At 41.4% G+C, this 25132-nt stretch overlaps 3 protein-coding genes across 11 annotated transcripts in view; 1 reads left to right on the plus strand and 2 right to left on the minus strand.

Annotated features, from left to right (window-relative positions):
- LOC306934193 (membrane-associated phosphatidylinositol transfer protein 2-like) overlaps positions 1-8146 on the plus strand; it is a 64741-nt gene extending 56595 nt beyond the window's left edge. For 6 of the 9 annotated variants that reach the window (XM_079516717.1, XM_079516716.1, XM_079516715.1 and 3 more), the window contains 9 exons: positions 246-569; positions 1226-1374; positions 1636-1752; positions 2218-2334; positions 4118-4266; positions 5361-5510; positions 5678-5858; positions 6191-6319; positions 6532-8146. In XM_079516717.1, the coding sequence (XP_079372843.1) occupies positions 246-569; positions 1226-1374; positions 1636-1752; positions 2218-2334; positions 4118-4266; positions 5361-5510; positions 5678-5858; positions 6191-6319; positions 6532-6909 (1694 nt within the window). In that variant the 3' untranslated portion in view covers positions 6910-8146. The remainder of the gene's footprint in view (positions 1-245; positions 570-1225; positions 1375-1635; positions 1753-2217; positions 2335-4117; positions 4267-5360; positions 5511-5677; positions 5859-6190; positions 6320-6531) is intronic. The other 3 variants (XM_079516722.1, XM_079516723.1, XM_079516720.1) reach the window with 2 other exon arrangements.
- Positions 8147-10353: 2207 nt separating this feature from the next.
- On the minus strand, positions 10354-12321 carry arl6ip4 (ADP-ribosylation factor-like 6 interacting protein 4). Its single transcript, XM_079516729.1, has 5 exons — positions 12020-12321; positions 11558-11863; positions 11293-11410; positions 11079-11148; positions 10354-10996 (listed from the first exon to the last, which is right to left on the minus strand). Exons 1-5 carry the CDS (start codon positions 12204-12206, stop codon positions 10940-10942), a joined length of 738 nt encoding a protein of 245 aa, XP_079372855.1. The 5' UTR covers positions 12207-12321; the 3' UTR covers positions 10354-10939.
- A 5026-nt stretch (positions 12322-17347) lies between these two features.
- mthfd2 (methylenetetrahydrofolate dehydrogenase (NADP+ dependent) 2, methenyltetrahydrofolate cyclohydrolase) lies at positions 17348-23286 on the minus strand. Its single transcript, XM_079516246.1, has 8 exons — positions 23145-23286; positions 20094-20278; positions 19884-20006; positions 18797-18949; positions 18535-18642; positions 18354-18446; positions 18121-18246; positions 17348-18013 (listed from the first exon to the last, which is right to left on the minus strand). The coding sequence occupies exons 1-8, from the start codon at positions 23237-23239 to the stop codon at positions 17865-17867; spliced, it is 1032 nt and encodes a 343-aa protein (XP_079372372.1). The 5' UTR covers positions 23240-23286; the 3' UTR covers positions 17348-17864.
- Positions 23287-25132: the final 1846 nt, after the last annotated feature.

Consider the following 25132-nt stretch of genomic DNA (forward strand, 5'->3'; position numbering starts at 1 on the left):
TCTTTTACATCTCTTACCACAGTGTTTTAAAATATTTATACACTCTACCAGCATACTCTACCCCATCCTTTACAGCTCTGGAGTTCATCTCTGAACACTAGTAGCAGCTGTTTATGTTTTATTGGTTGAAACCAGAAATACTGTATAATAGCATATTTTTTTTAAAACTGTTTTTGACTGACATAACTGTTTTTAACACCATTCATGAATCATATGGTTTGTATCTTTTGTGTTCTTTCCCATAGCGCAATCATCCCAAATTAACCAGTCCAAAATGAGCAGCCTTTTATCACAGCTTGCCCTGTCATCCCAACTTGCACTGTCATCCCAAAGCAAATTCTTCCTGAGAAGCCCTCCTAAGTCCCGTAGAAAAGCAAAGGCTGTCGAGGCCCCTGAATCTCCAGAGCTAGATCTTGGAGACGATCCATTGGCAGAGTTGGAGCCTGAAGCGGAGGCTATTAGTGAAGGTCTTAGACCTTCTCACCAGTTTGAGAGGTGCCTGTCAACTGGTCTGGACTGTGCTATATCTGACCTAGTGTCATTGGACTCCCAGGCTGATGTGGACGAAGGTACTCTTCTAAGGGAGGGAACTTGACTAACTTGGTCTGAGGCTATACAGTTTTCTCTTTCCACTCTTGTACTGTTCATATTATATCAAAATCTATGTCTTGTTTGGATTCTTTTCTCCAAAATGTGTCTCTGCTTATAGTTATCTCTTTCACTTCTTTTGCAATGGGTCCTTTACATTATGTTGATTTATAATGTAGAGTTCAAGATGTATCCTCTTCCTCTGATAATGTTGAAGGTGTCTTCTAACTATATACTGTATAGGCCCAGATCTTATAGTTTTTTTCTCCTGACAGGCATTTCCTTTCAAATCTGCATTCCATCTTATTTTAAGAGCATACTAACAAAAATAACAATGCTGGTTTCTCACTATTAACATAAATAAATAGTGCTTCTCGATGGCATTCTAACAATAACAAGCATATTTTTCCTTCCTCTCATGCTTGGTTATGTTGGCAAATAACGATGGACTAACGACTTGCCCTTTCTCTAGCTGCAGAACTATGGGATCTGTGCTGATTGTGGTTTAAGGTGGAAAACAACCTTAACTTTAGGTGGTTGAGAATCAAGGGTGTGTTGCATCCGTCCCTCACTTCCCGCTCCTCACAGCAGCTCTCCCTGCTTCCTTCTCACTCGTGTGCCTCTAATCCGCTTGCAGTCGCAGCACGTTGGTGGGGCACCAAGCGGATGGACTTTGCCCTCTACTGCCCTGACGCTCTGACAGCTTTCCCAACCGTGGCACTCCCTCACCTGTTCCACGCGTCTTATTGGGAGTCCACCGATGTTGTGTCTTTCCTGCTGAGACAGGTGCGTCTACTGCATTAACCCATTCAGGCCTGACGTCGAAATTTCCTCTAGCAGACCTACAAGCTCGCGCCACTCGGTGGCGCGCTATGAGCTTGTAGATCTGCTATTTTCAATAGCTAAATTATAACGTATAATGTTTAAAACGCCAGAAGGGGTTCCCGCCCAAAATGGGTTAAATGAACACTGCTTATTTGTGACTTGTTGGTGGCCACACCTCATGCAAGTTAGTGGTGTGTGGTTTAATCTCAATATCTCCATCAGGTAATGAGACATGAGAACTCCAGCATTCTTGAGCTGGATGGCAAAGAGGTCTCAGAATTCACTCCGTCCAAACCCAGAGAGAAGTGGCTTCGGAAGAGGACCCACGTGAAGATCAGGGTTAGTAAGGGGAAGATCTACAAAAGTGTAAATTACTGCAGCACTGCAATATTGACCTGAAGTTTTATACTATAGTGTTGTCAGGCAGGCTGTCAGGCAGAAACCTTGTTTCGTCTTACTCTTTTTATATTTTGAATGTCCTGTTTTATACTTTGTCATATGACAATGTTGCACAAAAGTAGCAAAGATTGCTGCTCTTCAAGACGACAACGCATCACATAGCAACATGCCGACGGCGAGGCCTATAATGACATTTCCAAAATAGGGTTTGAAAGTGGTTAAGTCTGTCTGTGGGTTTTTATAAATATTTAATAAATGTATTAATAAGAATTAATTAATAACTACGTTAGATCCACTGGAACACAGATTATCTTTTCCATTTCCTGAAAAGTAATGGTTTTGGACATGCAAGGTTTCCACCAACAGTGACAATATATACTAAATATTTGTACACCTTTGATCCAGAATGTGACGGCCAACCATCGTGTTAATGATGCTGTGTTCATTGAAGAGAACCAGCAGGTTGTGACGGGTCGCTTCATGTACGGACCCCTGGACATGGTCACTTTAACAGGGGAGAAGGTAAACCATCTTATAATAATAAGTCCACAACATGGAAAGACTCACATGGCTTAGTGTGTCAGTGTGTACAGGTAATGGAAGGAGGTAGGGCCCGCACACCATTCTTTTGGTAAAGGATTACTTTATTGAAAATATTAATCGATCTTCATCAGGTCAGCAATCAGCATACAGATGCACACGTTTCATCACTTGTATCCATTATGGATATGGATTATGGAAGTAATCCTTTACCAAAAGAATGGTGTGCGGGCCCTACCTCCTTCCTTAGTGGCAGCGGTGGCCGAACGGATAGCGGCGCGGTCTAGATACCGGAAGGTTCCCAGTTCGAACCAGCCGTCCGACACGTTAAAATTACCACCGCTGAAATGCCCTTGAACAAGGCATCAACCACTACGATGAAATGTGTTCTATGAGCAGGGCCTGGCTGGAAACAAGTTCTTGAGCTTAGCCCAGATACCCTGGGTAAATATAGATTTCATTTCATTTCATTTCATTTCATGATTGCTTTATTTGCCCTGCACCCACTGTCGAGGGGCGTGTAAATAAGTATGCTCTGACTGTGTACAAGTAAAGAATAATAATGAGTTGTTTATCCTTAATGTGTTAACCTTATGAGAAGAAGGTAAACCATCTTATAATAATAAGTCCACAACATGGAAAGACTCACATGGCTTAGTGTGTCAGTGTGTACAGGTAATGGAAGGAGGTAGGGCCCGCACACCATTCTTTTGGTAAAGGATTACTTTATTGAAAATATTAATCGATCTTCATCAGGTCAGCAATCAGCATACAGATGCACACGTTTCATCACTTGTATCCATTATGGATATGGATTATGGAAGTAATCCTTTACCAAAAGAATGGTGTGCGGGCCCTACCTCCTTCCATGATTGCTTTATTTGCCCTGCACCCACTGTCGAGGGGCGTGTAAATAAGTATGCTCTGACTGTGTACAAGTAAAGAATAATAATGAGTTGTTTATCCTTAATGTGTTAACCTTATGAGGGTCTACAGAAAGAGGATAGATATGCCTGAACAGATTTGCTTATTTTATTCATGATAATCATTCCACAAGTGTTTATAGTTGGTAATATGAATGCTGACTTGGCTGTCTCATTGTCTCGCGGGCACGCATGTGCATGCCGGTGCATGTGCGGACCAGTGTGGTGCCGTGTGAAGCTAACACTACACGCCTGGTACATACCTGCAGATAGCTATTTTTACATACCGTAAGTGAAGCTGCTGGGGCACATGCAATTCGGCGATCAGTGTAAATTATTTATGAGACATCTGCGTCTGATCGTGTACCATTTTTGTTATGATTCTTGATGTTGATAGTCTTCCTGAGATGACTTGGGTGTATTATATAACCGTACCTGCCAAGCTAAACTAGATTGGACCCTCTTGAGTGATGTATATACAGTATACCCAATGGAGTAATTATTTGCTCTGTTATAAATTGTAATTACTGTCAGGTGATTATTATTCACAATATGTGAAAAATGAGAATACTGCACTCTATACTGCCCCCTTGTGGGCCAGGTTAAAAAAAGGTGTGTGTGTGTGTGTGTGTGTGTGTGTGTGTGTGTGTGTGTGTGTGTGTGTGTGTGTGTGTGTGTGTGTGTGTGTGTGTGTGTGTGTGTGTGTGTGTGTGTGTGTGTGTGTGTGTGTGTGTGTGTGTGTGTGTGTGTGTGTGTGTGTGTGTGTGTTAGTCAGCAATATCACTGATGATGATAATATACTGTATGTGTTCATATTTAGTTTGTCTTCTAATCCTGTGCAGGTTGATCTTCACATCATGACCCAGCCTCCATCAGGAGAATGGGTGTACTTTGATACAGAGGTGACCAACAGTAGTGGTCGTGTATCCTTTATCATCCCAGAGAGCAAGCGCCTGGGCATTGGAGTCTACCCAATCAAAATGGTGGTCAGGTGAGTTTAGCATGATCTAACTCCTCTTATGTGATCAAAGCATTTTAATGTACAGTATATCATTTAGCATAAGCCACATCTGGAAAATGGAAAGAATAGTACCCAATGCATTAATTCCAAACTAAAACTAGAACTACACTCTACTAGTGCGCAAGCAGAGCGAGCAATTACTGTCGCTTTCCATGGTGACATAATGAAGATAGGTTTCAGATTACATACATGTATACATAAATACATTACCTTTAATCCACCCGACACTAAAACCTATCTTTATTACGTCACCATTGAAAGCCAGTTATACCCCGCATAATCGACAATCACCAGTATATACTTGTGCCCTCGCGCTGACTTGGGCAGCGGCCCCACTATGTCCATCGCTATACGTGAAAATGGCACTTCAATTATAGGGAGCTGAATCAATGCGTTGCGCGGGGGCGGTGAGTTGGCGTTCTGGGCAACTTCTACAAAACTCTTCAATAGCGCGTTTTGTGCCTGGCCAGTAAAACCTCTCCATGACTATCATAGGTTTTCTGTACGCCTCTCTGTAAAACATTGGAATTAAATACTAAAGTCGGGTTATAACTGGCCGTCAATGGTGACGTAATTACGATATGTTTCAATATTGGTTAGCTAACAGGTAGCGTATGTATGTATATGTAAGTTGTACGTTGAAAAGTAGTATATTGTGGTCACTTACACTTGGGTCGTTTTATGCGTATGCCGTGGTATATATACTGATTTTGAGTGTGACGTAATGAAGATATGTATCAATGACGGGATATAACCGGCTTTCCAGAGTCAGTTATACCCCGGCATTGATACATATCTTCATTATGTCACTCTCGAAATCAGTATATGTACCACGGCATACGAATCAAAGCGCCGGATAAACTACCTTACTTGCGCGCTCTGCGTGCGCGAGTAAAGAGGTAAAGGAAACATACTGTAAGTGTATGTTGTCGCTGTCTGGCAGAAACCAGCTAACTCCATTTTTCATTTCATTTTTCTTTTTTTGCTTGAACACTCTTTACGTCTGTGTGTTTGTTTAAAAAAATGGTACGTTTCACTCTGTCTACCTTTCTGCTGTATCTCAGGGGAGACCACACTTTTGCAGACAGCTACTTGACAGTTCTTCCCCGTGGAACTGAATTTGTGGTATTTAGCATTGATGGCTCCTTTGCTGCCAGTGTGTCCATCATGGGCAGTGACCCTAAAGTGAGGGCTGGAGCTGTGGATGTTGTCAGGTATAGCAGTCTCCTTACTTCATGGCCTCACAGATTCAAACAAATCTCCAACAGTTGTTTATGTTTCTATTGCCTTATGTATCAACTAGTTCAAGTCAAGTAAAAGCTATTTCAGATACCTATAAAGATAAACAACAACTCATTTCACTTATTTTCTCTCACTTCAGACACTGGCAGGACTTGGGTTATTTGATCATCTATGTGACGGGACGTCCAGACATGCAGAAGCAGCGGGTGGTGGCTTGGCTGGCTCAGCATAACTTTCCACATGGAATCGTCTCATTCTGTGATGGTCTGGTCCATGACCCTCTGAGACACAAGGCCAACTTCCTCAAAACCCTTACCGAGGTAGGAGCCACAGGGAGTGTGTGTGTGTGTGTGTGTGTGTGTGTGTGTGTGTGTGTGTGTGTGTGTGTGTGTGTGTGTGTGTGTGTGTGTGTGTGTGTGTGTGTGTGTGTGTGTGTGTGTGTGTGTGTGTGTGTGTGTGTGTGTGTGTGTGTGTGTGTGTGTGTGTGTGTGTGTGTGTGTGTGTGTGTGTGTGTGTGTGTGTGTGCGAAAAAAACATTTGTGTGGCTTATACCATAGCTTAAATATATGCACATGAGCTAAACGTTAGGCTAAAGTTAACTGTAGTGTACAAAGTAACAATTAAAATGACGATATAATTTTACTGCTGACAGGCTCACATGAAGATTTTTGCTGGCTATGGTTCAACCAAAGACATCTCGGTCTACACCTCCATTGGCCTTCCTCCCTCCCAAATCTATATTGTTGGAAGACCGTCCAAGAAGATGCAACATCAGTGCCAGGTATTGCTTACAAATCAAGAAAAAACTCATGACAATTTCAGATCCCATTTGTCAGTCTTTGTAGGAATGTGCAAGTACTCGGCATTCAAGCAAGATGATATAAATGTGCAAAAGCACTGTGATTTAATTCACTGTTTGGCTTGTCTGGTGTTAAACGTTAGTACTGTAACAATTGATATATCATGTGAATGAGCTCGTGTTCTTCTCCCCAGTTCATCACAGAGGGCTACGCAGCCCACTTGTCCCAGCTGGAGTACAACCAGCGCTCTCGGCCATCCAAGTCCAGCAGTGCTCGTATGGTGCTGCGTAAGGGCAGCTTTGGCTTGGGTGCCAACAGCGAGTTCCTGAGGAAGCGTAACCACCTGTTGCGCACAATCTCGACGCAGCCGGCTCCCACCTCCCCCACAGGCAGCAGCCATAACAGGCCAGAGCGCACACAGAGCCAGTCAGACAGCGAGCGATTGGAACGGGAGCGGCTTGAGCGTACTCACAGCCAAGGATCTGCTCAGCGCAGCATGAGCATCACAGCAAGCTGCTGGGGCCGAAGTAGCAGCACCAAGCTGGAACCAGGAGTTTTCAACCCGAAATGAGGTTAGGTTCAGATTCAATGAAAGACTTAATGATTGAGCGGGAGACTAAGAGATTTCGAGCTGAGGGAGGGATCAAGGAAATAAAGCAGATGGACAGAAAAAATGCACAGAAAGAGGATGGAAAAGCTGCGCAATTGCACCAGATGTAGATAATGACATTGGCAGGGGAGGAAAAAAAAGAAAATACAGCGTTGAGAATATTTGGTGCTACAAACCAGTCTTTGTACAAGCAATGCCATTAATATGCTATACTCCACCAGAAATAGCTATGGACAGGGGTTAGCCTCTGCTTGCCGAGACCATAAATGCATTTCAAGAAGCATATAAATTATGTAGTAATACACATAAGGGTTACGTAGATATCAAGACTGTTTTTGTTGCATAATACTTAGTATTTATTTATCTGATTCAGAGGTAAAAACCTGCATTCAATCATGGTCCTAGAATGGGATTTTAATTTGGAGCTGGTTTTATACACAAGTATCCCTGTTATGTACAGTTTTAATATAAAATGGCCAAAGACAGCACATGTTAGGTTTCATGAGGTGACAGTTTTATTGCAGACAGAATTGTGACTCTTACTTATGTGGTCACTTTAAACACACACACACACACAATTACAAACTCAAAACACAACTAAAAATACAGGTAATCTTGTCTATTAATGAACTGTTGTGATACTTGATATGTTTTGCCTGATGGAAGGCAGGTAAACTTGGAAAGGTTTATTTTCTGGTAAGAGCCTTTTAAAAATCATTTATTTTCCTTGAAACAAGGCATTTTTAATTATGTTGATTTGAGGTGAACTTATCAACAATTTTGAGATTTTTAAACTTTTGAGATTTGTACGGCTATCACCAGAGAACCAATGCATTCCAGTTCTACATGTTTCTTAGATTACTCTCAGGCCGAAGAACCATCCTAATCAAGTCAAAATGTGAGAAAACAAAATTACCCTTTAAATATAGATAGTTGAATTCCTGGTTTGTTTGTTATGACATTCAACACATTACACAATTACAGTGACTTGCTGTTAGGTTAAATCTTATAACTGTATGGTTTGCTGTATGTGCCAAAGTGAAAAATGTACAATATGTTGAGTATGTTAAAGGAGAACTGAATCAAATGTCCTTTTGTCAATACCTGTCCTGCTCTGAAGACTTTATTGTGTAAGTATACTGTAGTGAATGTCTAAAGCCTCATTTATACTTTCTCGTATATAAATAATTAGAACTGATTTTAAACTGTTTTTTCTTTGTTTTTTTTTAACTTCCTAGGAAATGGTCATACGATGAAGTATGCATTAGGCTTAATGGCTTTGTACATAATGTTATATTGTAGTATATGCCCATGGGCAGGCAACTTTCAAGTGTCTTCTTTACTCTGGGGAAAAACCACCATCACTTTCAGGATATACGTTTATTATTAGTTATTTAAAAGGGTACATATAAGTTAAAGAGTATATAGATTTGGTGAACAAAATGTTTTAAGGTTATTTAGCTATGCTGTGGTTCATTTTAAGAGTTTATTTTCTCATAACTTTCTTCGCAAACAGCCAATATGCAGCAAAACTCTTTGCCTGGCACAGTATTTTATTTGTACCACTTTGATCCTTCAAATAACCTGAATTGTATCAATGATATCTTGTCATATATTGTGCTTATGATATATTTTCAAAATGTGGGGCAATGCCTCTTGTTATTCTTAAGCTGTAAATGAGGCATTGAATGTGCACATAGGTAGTACTATTTAGGTTAAGATCACTCTCTTTGCAGAACCGTCAGTGGAAATAATCTGCAAAATGTATGTACAATATCCTTAAAAAGTAGGTACATAGAGTTTGATTTAATCCATGCTGTTGATTGATTCTTTCTGAAAGAGAAGGCAATTCTTGGTTCATTCAATTTATGTATATTTTTTCTTTTTTGGCATGTAAAGATGTGGATGCAATCAATGGACCAATTGTGCAATATTACTGTGCTAAGGCTGTCCTCGACTAAAGAAATTCTTACTCTTAATAGTCAAATGAATTTATCAACTAATCGATTTGTTGATTTAGTCTGCAAATCTGTAAAATTGTGTTTGCCACAAAGTAATGAAAAGACCAGCCTTTTCAGTTTGGTGGGGTTGAGAACTGTACAATCAAATGTTGATTTCACACAGGCTATAGGCTTGGTTAGAATTAATCTTTTAGTTCATTTAGAAATAAATAAATAATTCAGGCCAAACTAACAAATTAATTGATAATTTGACTATCAGGGGGGCAGCCCTATACTGTGCTGATGGGTTAGTCTTTAGAGAATGTCCATTTTAAGAAAATGTCACAATGCACTGACAATCACTGAAACAGGCACATACTTGGTGTAGCTGAAGATGCCATGGTGTACATACATACTATACATGTGAATATGTATACAGACAGTAAGTGCCCAGACATTGGTGAGAGATATACAATTACTGTATGTGTGACACTGTCGAATCTAAAAGTAGAAAGTCAATATGCATATTAAATCCTGATGTGTTTTACGTTACCTCTTAACATATTTGCTCAAGGTGAGTTCAGAGATTTCAAACTGTTTTCATTGAATACCTTGGCAGCACCTCACAGGATAAAGTAAGATATAGGCTGTTTAAGTTACAATGCTCCCGCATTTTGTTTTTATTTTATTTACCCAGGGTAGTAGCTGAGCACAAGTGCTCATTTTCAGCAGCGCCCTGCACAGACCGACAGACAGACACACAAACCTGTGAGCTGACCAATACTACCAGACTTGGCCACTGAGCAGCTCCACCATTTTGATATTGGGTTTGAAGCAAGACTTGTTAATATTGCCCTTTCTATTTTGTAAGGTTGAAAGGTATTTGAGAATGTTTAGATGTGTAAAACATTTACCCTTCTAAATGATAATTGAGGTACAGTCCCCTTTCGAAGATCTGAATTACCTGGATATTAATCTCCAGAGAATGTATAGATGACCCAGCACAATCATCATTGGAGTTTGGATATTTTTGGGCAGATAATCTTTCTGCTTCTGATAAGATACCAGGGGCCTTACATTTCCCCTTTTCTGCCTTATATTGAGCATTGTTACCCTATAGGCCAAGACCGCTGCTATTCTGAGTTGGCCTTCTATAGAAAGTAGAATACGTGCAGGATTTCTGTGTGGAAGTACAGTAGGAAAAGGCCATATTTTCTTCTAAGGCTTTGGAATATTAACATTTAAATTAATGGAAATACCAATTGCACAAAACCCATCTGTAACAGCTTGAGATACTCATGCTCTACTCCCCTGTGAAGTGCAAAGCCCTGCTTGTTTGTTGTATATAACACCTTGGTAAAAGTGTGAAAGATATTTTCATTGTACAGGGTGTATCTTAGTTTTTGGATAATGTAATTTTCTTGTGTTTTCATGTACAGTGTATAAAGAAAAATATGACAAACAATGATGGAACTTCCTTTTATTCGTTTCTAGATTCTGGGATAAGCCAGCGAAGTATCATTAACCACGAGACTGTTATGTTAATAATGCTCAAATGTTTCTCAGATCAGTCCCAACAAATGTATGTTAAAACAGGAGATGGAGTAAGTGGTCACTGCAGTCGCTCTAATGTAGCAAAATATAAAAAACTATGAATACAAAAATTACACTAAACAAAAAAAAAAGAGTATTGAACCATGTTTTTCTGAACTGGCATTCAAATAATTAGGTTAACAGTTAACCAAAAAGATGTGTTGATACTGTAACTGCACATACAATATGCATTTATATTGACTAATTTGAACAATTTAAGCTAAAAATCAGGCATCTCAACAATTAAGTGTTATTCAAAATATCCAGAGAAGTTATGTTTTTGGATCAATGGTTTCGTTATCTGTTCTTTTGGAGACAGAAGCAGTTTTTTGGAACAAGGTGGTAGGTATACTGTGCTTCCATCGCAAAGCAATGATTGTGTCTATTGAAGTGGAATGCATCCGTCATCACAGCAAGCTTTAGGTATCAGTCCTGGAAAAATGTAGTAACCTAGTCTTCTACCTATTTATTCCTAGTTTCTTCTGGAAGGAATTTCCATCTCCCTTGGTGGCTTGCTGTAAGAGGAGAGAGAACGTTTTAGATGGAAGGTAGAATTCTATTATTTTCAAGAAGTTCATGTTACAAATGTTTTCTTACCTTGCTTATGTCTTTGTGTTTCTCTCGACTGATCATCTCCTCAATGATCTCTCCCTCACCTCTCACCAACCTGAAAATGGATTGTTGATACAATAAAGCCCTGAACTACTGAAATGATTAAAAGTAATGGTTACAGGTATGCCCATGTTTAGTTCTAAAGCCAACAGTATACACGTACAACGTTAGTATACTATATACATTAGGATTAACATACCTAGTACGTCCCGTTTCATGGTCTACAACTCTGCGGATGATGCTCTGCCTGGCCTCGTACTCCTCCTTGGTAAGGGGCCTCTTGGTGGAGAGCTTGGCTTTTTGTTCATCTGTCATGACTATAACGAAACAGACAGGCAAAACATAAAAGACAAAACAAATGAATTGGCAGTTCAAACCTTACCAATAGTTGAAAGAAAGCAACAATTAAACAGGCCTTTGACAGAATCCTATGCTTTATGTTTATGTGATCAAATAAATCATACCGGGTCCAAGCTCGACTGCGGCTTCATCACTCTGCCACATCTCTAAGAATGACGGAGTATTTTCTACTGATGGGGTGGTTACTGTGTTTGCAGCCTCTGCTCTCTTCTCCTGCTTTTTCAGTTTCTTCTCTTTCTTCTCCTTTTTCCTCAGCTTCTTGAGCTTTGCCTTTTTCTTCTTGGACTTCTTTTTCTTGCCCTTGTTTTTCTTTCTCTTTGCCTTCTCATCACTTGATGATGAAGATGAGGAGGAGGAACTGGACGAGGATGTTGAGGAACTTCTGCGTCTCTTTCTTCTTGCTTTAACATCTGCACAACAGACGCAGTCAGTTGGATCTTTTCGACTGTTTACAATGTGCTACAGGGGAGCTCTTTAAGCCGCTCCTCCGCTGATACCATGCCTAACGTATGATGAAAACCGTTATGTTAATGTATAATAGCTCAGTTCAAAATTCAATACACCACCTTGACTCTTATGTGAAGTTTTCTTGGAGGACCTAGGACTAGGGCTCCGACTGGAGGAGGATGACGACGATGATGACGATGATGATGATGACCTTCTCCTTTTTTTCTTTTGGTGTTTCTCTCTTCCGTGTCTGCTGGATCTTTCCGAAATTTTGTCGCGTGATCCGCTGCGGTTAGTGCGGTCCATTTCTCAGTCAAAGAAATAATTAAAATTCGTAAAACATGACTACCGAGTTAGCCTTTTCCGGTTTAAACGGAAGGGTGCTTTTCAGAAATGGTTCCGTGTGCATGAATTGATAATTGATCACTTAGTTCCTGGAGAGGGGCGAGGCTTTCTTATGGGATCCCCTCCCATATTTCTCAGAGATAGCTCTGGACTGTCCATAGCTCTAATGCGTTGCAACTTGCAAGCATTAGAGCTATGGACCCGAGCTAAACGCAGGGGTGATTTGGCTTAGAGTTGTCAACGAAATTCACAACCACAAGTCACAACACCAGATTGATTGATTGATTGAAAATTGTATTAACAGTTTGCAGAATTACAGTACATTTCAAGCACTAACTCAATACAAAGGCTGTTAACTGTGAGTGGACGACCCAATTAAGCATTACACTTGTTTACAACAGGGTCCACCATGTTCAATTCATCAAAACATTTAGAGACGTACAAATAGACACTTCTATATAGACAAAGAACAGTACAGGAATTCATCATAATGGAGGTAAAAATGGAAAAGAAACATAAAAAAAGGGAAAAGAAACATAGGGAGTTCATTAGTTCAACAAACCATGTGCAACCCAGATTCGGTACAAACAAGGGACTATTTCGCTCCTATGCCACCAAAATGTGGAACGCCCTACCAACAGTCATTGAGACATGCTTGTGAATCCTTTGACTCCTTCAAAAACGGTCTCAAATGGCACATATGGACGGCTGCAATTCGAAACTGGCCCCTGTAAAATCTGAACCAACCCCCTTACTTTAGGCCTATATGTTTATTTTCCCTTTTTACCTTCTTAGATGATTTCCTGTTTTTGAGGGGCTCCTATACACAGGTTTAATGTTTGTCTTTAGTTCAATGTTTGTTTTGTAAATGAAGGGAACATTTACGTCATGTGTCATTTACGTCACATTGTCTCTATTGTTAATGGCGTTTAATGTTTGTGTTGGCACCGTTTGTTTTACATCACCATTATGTCACCTAATCAACATGAGTTAGACTTTAATATATTAGCGCCCCTCACTTCACATAGGTGTGATTTTTTTGGTGAAGTGTATATTTGTACGTCTCTAATTGTTCTGATGAATTGAAAAGGGTGGACCCTGTTGTTTATCAGTGTGTCGTCCACAGTAACAGTCTTTGTATTCAGTTGTGCTTTTCAGGTGAAATGTACCCATTCTGCAAACTGTTAATAAATACTTCAATCAGCCAATCAAAAAACACACACACACACACACACACACACACACACACACACCATTTTAAATATAGCCTTGAATCAAGACTATCATATGTATTTCATCAAGTCTGACATTTGCTTAAACTTAAAGCACCACTTCACCACTTTTCAACATATTTTCATAATTTGTCCCCAATGTTCATGATAAAATAGCACATTTCTTTCCTACTCAATTGGTCTATGTCTCTTAGGAGGGCTGTGGGCAGTTCAGAAACTGTCCACTTATCGTGAGAATGATGGCTTCCATTTTCGCATTGCAACTTTTCAGGAATAGAAAGCCTGTTTCTATTAGCTTGGATTCCCCATCGATGTCACTGGTGGACGGGTTTCTGAACTGCCCACAGCACAGTCCTCCTATGAGGCATCTTATTTGTTTTGGAGACATTGAGCTGAAGCTGCTTCAGCTGACTACAGTCCACAAAGTCCTCAATCAATTTCCTGTACTCCCCCCCTTGATACACCCGACGATGGCGGTGTCAGAGAATTTCTGCAGGTGGCACATCTCCGAGCAGTGCCTGAACTCTGCCGTGTAGAGGGTGAAGAGAAGGGAGCCAGCACAGTCCCTTGGGATACTCCTGTGCTGCAGGTCACAGTGTCAGACATACAGTCCCTCAACCTAACATATTGTGGTCTGTCAGTGAGGTAGTTCATTATCATTATCCAGGACATGAGGTGTGGGTCAACATGCATGCTGGTCTTTTAGTAGGGGGGGCTGTATGGTATTAAAGGCGCTTGAGAAATCAAAGACTAATATCCTCACAGCACCACTTTTCTTGTCCAGGTATGTGAAGGCCCGATGGGTTAGGTAGAAGAAGCGTCCTCCACCTTCCCGATATGCAAATTGCAGGGGGTCCTGGGCATGTTGCACCTGGGGTCTGATGAAGTGGAGAATTAGCCTTTCCAGTGTCTTCATGAGGTGAGAGGTCAGCGCTACCGGTCTGAAGTCGTTTAGTTCACCATGACGCCCCTTCTTAGGTACCGGAACGACACAAGAGGTTTTCCATAGTGTGGGAACCTTCCCCAGACTTAGGCTCTGGTTGAAGATATGCTGGAGGGGGTCCCCAAGCTCAGTGGCGCAGGCCTTCAGTAACCTTGGACACCTTGTCGGGGCCAGCCGCTTTCCTGGGACAGATCCTCCGCAGCTCTCCCCTGACCTGGTCTGCTGTGATAAGTCGGGGGGGAGGGGGCGGGACGTTCCCCTGTTTGAGGCCTGTGATGGCCATGCCTTTCCACACTTCCCTCATGTTGTTCTCCCTCAGCTCCTTCTTCACCTTTCTCCTGTAGGTGTCATTGGCTTCCTTCATACAGTGCTTAAGCTCCTGCTGTGCACTCTTTTAAAGAGTACGGCACACTGCGACTGGATTACCAGTCGGGTGCCCAGACGGTTACGCCACCGCCTGGGCCTGCTGTGCACTCTTCATCTCCTCTTGGTCTTTATTACTTGCGCAAGCAGAGCGTGCAAGTAATGTTATTAGTCAGGTGCTACGATGCGTATGTCCCTTAGCAGCATATGATATGACGTCATATGCTGGCACGGGACATACGGAAGCAGACCGTGCACTGCGTGCAGGTATGTTTTCCATCATGCTACGAAGCGTATGTCCCATGACGTGATGAAGATATGTACCAATGCCAGGGTATAATTGGTTTACGATGGTGACGTAATGATGATATGTTTCAGTGTCGGGTGGATTAAAGGGACATACACATCAAACCACCCATGTAACCACAGTACCACTAATGAACTCAGAAATTACATATACATAGACATATGAACATATGACGTGATGAAGATATGTACCAATGCCAGGGTATAATTGGTTATCGATGGTGACGTAACGATGACATGTGTCAGTGTCGGGTGGACTAAAGGTCATGCCCCTATACACCCCTATACACCCCTAGACACCACTGCCATAACTGGCATAAGTAATCATTACGTCATATGCTGGCACGGGACATACGGAAGCAGACCGTGCAGGTATGTTTTCCGTCATGCTATGAAGCGTATGTCCCATGACGTGATGAAGATATGGACCAATGACAGGGTATAATTTAAGATGGTGACGTAATGATGATATGTTTCAGTGTCAGGTGGATTAAAGGGACATACCGTATGCATCAAACCACCGTATCCACACTAATCAACACTAATCAACTCACAAATTACATATACATATAGACATATGAGCATATGCAAATAAAAAAACTAGAGGATAGAAAGAAAAAGCAAAACCGTAAGGACCAAGAAAAACGCAATAAAAACAGAATAAATGAATTTGAACCTTAAGTGCTGCTGACATTTTTACCATTAAGCAAAGATGACATACACAGCCAGACTTTGATGACATACACAGCCAGACTTAAAGGCCTGTCTGCTTGCTCTGTGATAAATTTAATCTTGACCATCAGGTCAAAATTCTTGTCAGATCCTCTAAAAACATCAAAAGCAGAGAGATTAAATACAACCACCCCAAGTGTATAAGTTATATTGCATTAACAGTAACATCCTCTACCATACAGATGGACAAGATTACATTTTATTCATTCAAAAAGTATAGTGAGACTTTAAAGCAAAAGTAAATCTTTTAGTCTTGATCCAAGAATAAAGGCCCATAGCCTACTGTATGAGTGTTTCCCTAACTTTTTATCCCCCAAAACTTTATTTTTGGATTTAAAAGAAAAGATCACACCCGTGTGAACTGTGAGTGGTGCAACCCCCCCCCCCCCCCCCCCTCTCATATTAGCAGGCAACAGTGCGGCACTATCTCTCTCTCTCTGTTTCTGGATCACCAGCGCCCCTACTGGTACTCATGAGTCACACACAAACATAGGTTAACACAGACATTGCTGTTCCTTGTAGTGGTTGCACCACTCAAAAATAATGTAGAAGCAAAAAAGGGACAAACTTGTCCCAACCCTCTCAACACACTGCTATATATAGCCTACCTTAAACACACACATGTGTGTATATAAATGTAATTGTATTTGCAAAGACATATTTGCTCTTAGTGAAATGCATTTTCTCCCTTCAGCATTCACTTATGCAGAATAGATATCATATGGCATGTCCCCAAGTTATTTTCTCCCTTGGAATTTGGAGTTTCACAGGGCAGTAACACATAATGTCAATGACAAGGCAAAGCTAGGGTAGTACCTATGTACTACCTGCTATGTAGTCTACTTGCCAGGCCATAGAGCCCCATTGTGAACCCGGACATTTTGAGTAGGCCTACCCTAAAGTTTTATGTTAGAAATGTTGAGTATGGGTCCCCAGCATTTAGAAACTGCCGGAGCTAACTTGCATATGTTGGGCAATTTCCATAATAAGATGGGGTACCATTGACATACTATAAAAGGCAAAATTCCATTATGCTTTAAGTGGCATTGTACAGTACGTGTCAACCTAGGGGGTTTTCATGCTTCTGAATCCTGCAAGCATTAGTTTTGCATGAAAAACCCTCCTTCGGCAAAAAACGACCGTAGCCGTCATCACAAATGTGATGAGGTCAGCACATAGTGCCTAAGTGCCATGAATAACCCCTAGTTTGACACATCACATGCTACTTAAAGCATAATGGAAATTTTAAATATTTGCCTTGGATAGGTTGTCAGTGGTACTCCATCTTATTATGCTAATTGTGAAAATTGCCCAACATATGCAAGTTAACATCTGGCAGTTTCTAAATGCTGGGGACCCATACTCAACATAAAACTTCAGGGTACTCAAAATGTCCGGGCTCACATTCTGGCAAGTGGACTAATGTCTAAGGCCAAAGGGGAATATTTTTAAGTTAAATGTCAACTGTAAACAAAGTCACTGACCAAGCACAAAGGAAAATATGTGAAACAAGACAATTTGCAATATTTCTTTCAAAGGATATTTACAAAGGCATTTGTGATTTATTTATTTAAAGCTCATATTAATAAATATACCTTTCCTGGTGAAATTATAGTCTTAATCCACCTGTATGTTAAATAAAAGGGCACAATAGAAGTAACTATCCTCCATGCACTGCATACATTTCTTCTTACAAACTTTAAAATACACAACACCTATTCTATTCAGGTTTAAAGATTCCATGAAAAAAATACATATTTTGACATGGCGAAAACAAAAGCTGTCCGATTAGAATGCATAGCAAACTGAGAACTGTTAAATTAATGTGTAACAGCAGGAGTATAATGTAACAGTCAGACATGGCTGGCTGCGTTAGGATACTGGAAAGGCATCAGCACCACAGGACGCAACCTCTAAAAGCTATCAGTCTGTATCAGTGTGCAAGAGAGCTTGCCAGGTTTATCTCCGTAAAAAAAAAAAAAGATGAGGTAAGGGAATATAGGGGTGGAATGTGTCACTGCTGCAGGAATTCAACATGGCTCATTATGAGGCTGCTGCCATGCGGATCCTCTCAGGGGGAAACAGCAGAATGTTCTTAGCAGCTTTGATAGTGTTCTTCATTAGCATTGCCACAGTCATGGGCCCCACACCGCCAGGAACTGGGGTAATGAAGCCAGCCTTTTGCCTGACACCTGAAGGTGGGCAGAGAAAAACTAAATTATCATAAGGTGAAATGTGAGGGTACAATATAACTGAAAATGACTGAAGTAAAAAATAAATAAATATAAATATGGTCTACCTTCAAAATCCACATCTCCAACTAGCTTGAATTTGCCAGTGAGTGGATCTTGCACCCTATTTATTCCAACATCAATTACTGCTGCTCCCTCCTTGATCATGTCTGCAGTAATAAGGTTTGGTATTCCTGACAATGCAGAATACACAGTTAGGAGATCCAAGAGCAAACACATTTGAACAATGAAAGATTTAAATTAAATTAAACCTGGACAGAAAACAAAACAAAAGTCCTACCTGCAGCAGCAACAATGATATCTGCAATTTGTGTGTGCTGGCGGAGCTGCTCCTTTGGTGTGTAACGGTGAGAAATGGTGACTGTGGCATCACCTGCAACAACAGAACTTGTGTTGAGCATAGATGTGACCAGCACTTTCTGCCTCTCTCACCTTTAAGTATCAGGTCAAACTTGACCTACCCCCAGGTCTCTCATGGCGTCCATCTGTATGTAGCAACATGGCAATAGGCATGCCAACATTCTTAGAGCGCCCTGCCACCACAACATTCTTCCCAATTGTAGGAATACCTTTAAAAAAACAAGAATAATTGATGGACAATGCTGCTGGTTTCTGTATAACATTCAATAACAAAAGTCCTGGCAACTCATTTTCATTGTGGTCCCATGTATTCAATTAATCAACATACCATAAAAATAACACAATAATAATATCAACAAATACCTGTACGTTTAATAATTTCCCAGACTCCCCAGGGAGTGGCAGGCAGCATGGTGGACTGATCCAGGCACATTCGGCCAACATTCACCACATGGAATCCATCCACATCCTTGCTAGGAGAAACGGCATTACAGACTTGACGCTCGTCAATGTGCTCTGTGAGGAAACAAAACAGTCAGGAGGAAATAATGATTTCAGTTAATATGAGACAACCAAGCACATACTGTACATACATGCATGCATGTTTGTTACCGGTTGTAATAGTCACCAGAACTGGTAAAATGACAAAAACAAAAAATAATGTAAGCTAAACTGTGTATGACTATATATAGTGAGGTTGTCAAGGATTATTGAAACATAATGCTATTTTGTATGTAATGTCACAGCAACACGCCTGCATTCCCCATCCACTTGGCTCGTACCACTTACCTGGCAGAGGTAACTGGATCAGTAGGCCATCCACATGGTGGTCTGTGTTGAGTTTATCTTACCTGGCAGAGGTAACTGGATCAGTAGGCCATCCACATGGTGGTCTTACCTGGCAGAGGTAACTGGATCAGTAGGCCATCCACATGGTGGTCTTACCTGGCAGAGGTAACTGGATCAGTAGGCCATCCACATGGTGGTCTGTGGTCTTACCTGGCAGAGGTAACTGGATCAGTAGGCCATCCACATGGTGGTCTTACCTGGCAGAGGTAACTGGATCAGTAGGCCATCCACATGGTGGTCTTACCTGGCAGAGGTAACTGGATCAGTAGGCCATCCACATGGTGGTCTTACCTGGCAGAGGTAACTGGATCAGTAGGCCATCCACATGGTGGTCTGTGTTCTTACCTGGCAGAGGTAACTGGATCAGTAGGCCATCCACATGGTGGTCTGTGTTCTTACCTGGCAGAGGTAACTGGATCAGTAGGCCATCCACATGGTGGTCTTACCTGGCAGAGGTAACTGGATCAGTAGGCCATCCACATGGTGGTCTGTGTTCTTACCTGGCAGAGGTAACTGGATCAGTAGGCCATCCACATGGTGGTCTTACCTGGCAGAGGTAACTGGATCAGTAGGCCATCCACATGGTGGTCTGTGTTCTTACCTGGCAGAGGTAACTGGATCAGTAGGCCATCCACATGGTGGTCTGTGTTGAGTTTATCGATCAGATCCAAAAGTTCCTCTTCACTGATGTCTGAAGGTTTTAGGATGGTCTCACTGCTGATTCCTATGATAGAGGTAAGGGAGAATAGAATTCAACTAAAGAACAAGTTGGCTTGCATGTGCCCCATGCGCGTTATTTTTATTTTCTTACCAACATCAGAAGCAGCACGGGTCTTATTCAGGACATAAGAATGGCTGGCAGGGTTGTCTCCAACTAGAACCACACTAAGATGGGGTCTCCTGTGGCCAGAAGCGACCCATTGCGCCACATCAGCCCGGGCCTCCTCTCGGATCTGACGTGCTAGTGTCCTTCCTGAAATGACCACTGCCCCCTGCCTGAGAATAGAAAAAGGTCTGATTGATAAATTTACTTTGATACTAAATCAATAATACATACAACCGTGCTGCAGAACAACATTAATCTTAAATATTCAGCTACTGAAGAGCATTATTTAACAATTCTCACAATTAACAGTTTCCTAGACATCTTATCTTCAGTGTGATGGTACATGGGAATACAAATTTGTGAACGAACTTTGGGTTGTAGGTGTTTGCTCATTTCTATAGGTAGCTTTTTGATTATCATGGCCATCTTTTTTTTTTTTTTTAGATTTTTCTTTTTGCGGCTCACGCCTTTTATTGGTTTTTGAAGGGACAGACAGTAGGCTGACAGGAAACAGGAGAGAGATGGGGGAAGACATGCAGTAAAGGCCGTGTCGGGCTCGGGAGTCGAACCCGCGGCACACTGCGACTGGATTACCAGTCGGGTGCCCAGACGGTTACGCCACCGCCTGGGCTATCATGGCCATCTTTGTTTGGTCTTTGCCATTGTACATCAGGCAAAACCTCTTGTTGACAACACAGGTTGACTTTGCAAATGAACTAGTTGTGTTAATAGTAGGTTATATTATATTGTGTGCTCCTGTCCACACTGGTTCTACTGCCATTGATGGATTAATACATCATCTTTTATGATGATGGCAAACAAATAAAGCAAAAACTAGGGATGAGTTGTGCTGGCCAATCAAGGGTGGTATGCCCACCCACCACCCCTAGGCCATGGGCAGTTGGGCACCCATCTTCCCAGTGCCTGTGGCTCCTGGAGAGCTATTCCTGGTTAGTCATGAATAAGATGACTAAATATAGTGACATGTAAGCAACACCGCTATCATCACTGTCATTCAATGAACCTTTTGGCTCACCATGTTTTCCGTCCGGGGCCAGGACAGTTATGTGTAGACTAAGCAACGCGATACGGCACTGGTTACTTTCAAAGCCTTGAAATGGACAGTACTTATGTAATAGCATGCACAGAGAAGAGTAATAACTGAAGAGTAATGAGCCATCAAGAGTGATGTAACCATCCCTTCGTTCTTCCATGAGTAATTAAACTCCATAGAAAATAATAATAATAATAATAATAATGGATTTTATTTATAACGCACTTTACATTCCAAGGAATCTCAAAGTGCTACAGAAAATAAAAGCAGAAGAAACAACACCCCATTAAAAACATCTAATAAAACAGGAACATTTAAAACATAAGGAACATTTAAAACAAAAGGGCAAGGCTATAAAAATCATTCCATCCACTGACAAAGTATGTCCAGTAGTAGGGGCCCGTCTACATCTACAAGGTTTCAGAGAAATTGTTGAAGCTGTTGATTTGTCAGGAAATCTCTGCCTGCTTAATTAATAGGGAATGATCCATTAGGCAGCAAACCATGAACACAATGACAGGGACAGGGTGTCTGTCTGGAGGAGTGCCCACCACTGGCTCTGGCTCAGGTTAAACTGCAGTGCCCCCGGCATGGCCTGGCGCTCCAACCAATAAAAGTCGAATAAAGCCGGATTGTGTAGTTTACATTTATTTCATCCAAAAGTGCTACTGGTTTGTCAGGGTGCCTGACTGTGCCTGCTCAGCAGGGAGGAGGAGAAAGGGGGAAGAACGTGTGAACCATCTGTCACCAGAAACTTCTTATGTGGCTGGTGACCCATATGTATCAGAGACCTGCGAGGGGTAATCTACACCCACCCCAGGCCGGCAGTGGGCAGGGGGAATTGGCAACTAGTCTAAAATACATGCTTTCCACAGGGGACATTTTGACTCATAGTTAGATGGTGGTAATGCAGCTGAAAGTAATACATTCTGTCCCTTTAGTGTTTGTGTTCCAAATGAACTGCACAGGAGTTGATAGAAAGCAACACCTGAATGGAACATACCCATACTCTTATATAATAACATTGTGGGTATTCATGTTTTATAACATGTATGTACCATATTGCTGCAATATTGTTTTTACCTTTTAGGCTACATTATGTAGCCTGCATACATCTTACATCTACACAAAGTGTTCATTGGGCAAAGGTTGTAGTGCCTAATGATATTGTGAGGATAATGTGATACTATGAAGAAGAAGTTACACACACCTGATGATCATCATATTATGTAGGCCTAAGTAGCATTATACATTTGTTTTTTATTTACAATTTCTCGTGATAGTCACCCTTTGCACGGTACACAACACACGAGGTTTGTGTTCCTTGGCGATGTGCGGAGCATTAACTCATTAGTTTGTTCTCAATCATGAGAAACACGCTGCAGTCAATGAGTCTTTCTTGAATAATAACGGCACGGGATGCTGTGCAGATGGCTGTGTGCGTTTTGCTTTCTGAACTGCAAATGCGGTAACCTCAGAAATACAACTACATTTCATTTCAGTTTCGTATTTTTCCAATTCCTGTATTGAGAATTGTTCCAGCCCAAGACTTAAAAACAATGGCAATATAGAGTGTTCACTCTGCAGCAGCAGCCTATGATCAATATAGACCAGCAGTGAGGACTGAGGAAGGGTTCGGTCTAGGAGGTGCCCTTCCCACCACACCAGAACCCACTGAATGCAAGCACTGTCAGCGATTTCATCAGCCAACCATTCGCAATGTTACCGGCAAACCGCTAGGGGCGTGAAACAAACTATGATAATAATATTGATATAATGCACTGTGACTGTATATCGTTAAAAAATGAACCCGACACATTTCAGCCGAGGAAACGAGCAGATATGATGTTTAGAAAAAAATATTATTAAAGACTGTAGCAATTAAGGTCTGGTTGTGGTTGTGCGAAGCTCGGCTCGAGTACCAATTAAGATTTATCAACGATCAGTTTATACTGTTATAATAAGTTGTTAGAGACGCTTACCTGGATGCAGACACATGCAGTCTACATACTTGAAGTTGGGAATGTTGGCATATTTTCTGAAGAGCCCTGAGCGTTGCCATTCCGATTATTACCATGGACAAGACAGGAAAAGAACACCACGTTACAGAAACACGCAGAGAGGAGAGCCAGCAGCTGGAAACGAGCCGACTGGTTTTATAGACCAGCCCTCCATGGCTGGTTGCGTCATACGCACGGTGACGTGAACGGACACACCTCTAATCCAGTGGTTTTCAATTTCAACCCTTTTCATATCAAGGTCTATAGTCCAGTAGATTGAGACGAGATTTTAGGTGAATCGTTCACTTTTTCATAAAAGCATGACATTTGGTACACTTGTACAGTTTGGTCCCCTGAACATTTTCAGATATGGAGCCATCGCAAAAACGCCCCCTGGTGGCCATGGAGGCCATTTTTCTTTCCGCCATTACCAAATAATTATTTTGCATTATAACTCCTGAACTAAACATGGTAGGCCTAATACAGAAAAGGTGATGTCTACACCTATGTTTTGATGGTCAAGGATTACAATGGTATCATGTAAAATATCATAAACTGTTGTGTAAAATGTAGGCCTATCACTTTTTCATAAAAGCATGAAACTTGGTACACTTGTACAGTTTGGTGCCCTGAACATTTTCAAATATGAAGCCATCACAAAAACGCCCCCTAGTGACCATGGCGGCCATTTTACTATCTGGCATAAGTTATAACCAAATAATGTATATTGATTGATTGATTGATTGATTGATTGATTGAAATATTTATTAACAGTTTGCAGAATTACAGTACATTTCAAGCACAACTCAATAAGACAATACAAAGACTGTTAACTGTGAGTGGACGACCCAATAAAGCATTACACTTGTTTAGAAGAGGGTCCTTGTTCAATTCATCAAAACATTTAGAGACTTACAAATAGACACTTCTATATAGCTAAAGAACAGAACAGGAATTCATCATAAAGGAGGTAAAAAGGGAAAAGAAACATATACAGTGAGGGGAAAAAGGGGTGGGAGCGGTTTTGAAGGAGTCAAGGGATTCGCATGTCTTAATGACTGTTGGTAGGGCGTTCCACATTTTGGTGGCATAGGAGCGAAAATAATTTAGTCCCTTGTTTGTGCCGAATCTGGGTTGTACGGTTTGTTGCACTCCCTCTGGTGTTGTGGGTGTGGACTTTGTTAACATTAAGGAAGTATTTAGACAGACAGGTGCATGGGTATCTTGGTGGTGTATCGAATCTTGTGGACCAGACCCATTGCAAGATGCTGTACTCTGTCGTCGACCCTAAGCCATTCCAGCCTGTCAAAGTGGGCAGGGGTGAGGTGGGTTCGGGGGGTGAGGCCAAGTAGGAGCCTGACCAGTTTGTTTTGGGAGGTCTGGAGCCTTGTTTTAAGGGCCTTTGAGGTGCTGTGGTACCAAGAGGTGCATGCATAGTCGAAGAAACCTTGTACGAGGGCTCCTGTTAAGGTCTTCAAGGTGTTTTTGTTGACCAGTGTTCTTTGATTGACTATTTTGATTACGTTGGTGGCCATTTTATCACCGGAAAGATTAGCCTCCCTCCAGGATGGAACCTAGGTAGGTAATTTCATCTTTTCGTGTGATTGTTGTCAAGTAACTTAAGTAATATATTACTTTCAGTAATATTATTACTTTTTTCCAGTAATATGTAACTTAACTAGTTACTTTCACATTTTAAGTAATAATATTACATTTACTTTTTTCGAAAAGTAATATTATTACTATTTTCACGAGCCTTGGTGGAACTGTGGGTTTGAGTGTTTATTTATAATGGTAGACTGGGTTGGGGTGGAGTTGCTTTGCAGACTGCTGATCCGCTCTAGATCTAGACTCTAGAGAGGATACGGAAACGATGCACACTCGTCGGTACGTATGTGTTTAGTATCGGATGCAGAAGGGCGGGTCTTAAACCGTCCGGAACACGGAACAACAACCTAAACTAGTGTGTG

The sequence above is a fragment of the Electrona antarctica genome, assembly GCF_951216825.1.
Source record: "Electrona antarctica genome assembly, chromosome: 12".
NCBI classification, from domain to species: domain Eukaryota; kingdom Metazoa; phylum Chordata; class Actinopteri; order Myctophiformes; family Myctophidae; genus Electrona; species Electrona antarctica.

Excerpts from the sequence above, each read along its gene's own strand:
- arl6ip4 (XM_079516729.1), bottom strand. The coding sequence starts at position 12,206 with ATGGACCGCACTAACCGCAGCGGATCACGCGACAAAATTTCGGAAAGA. Across the intron at positions 11,864-12,019 it reads AACTTCACATAAGAGTCAAG|ATGTTAAAGCAAGAAGAAAG; the intron begins GTGGTGTATTGA and ends TCTGTTGTGCAG. Across the intron at positions 10,997-11,078 it reads AACACAAAGACATAAGCAAG|CAAGCCACCAAGGGAGATGG; the intron begins GTAAGAAAACAT and ends CTCCTCTTACAG.
- mthfd2 (XM_079516246.1), bottom strand. The coding sequence starts at position 23,239 with ATGGTAATAATCGGAATGGCAACGCTCAGGGCTCTTCAGAAAATATGC. Across the intron at positions 20,007-20,093 it reads CCGTGCTGCTTCTGATGTTG|GAATCAGCAGTGAGACCATC; the intron begins GTAAGAAAATAA and ends CCTCTATCATAG. Across the intron at positions 18,643-18,796 it reads GGAAATTATTAAACGTACAG|GTATTCCTACAATTGGGAAG; the intron begins GTATTTGTTGAT and ends GTTTTTTTAAAG.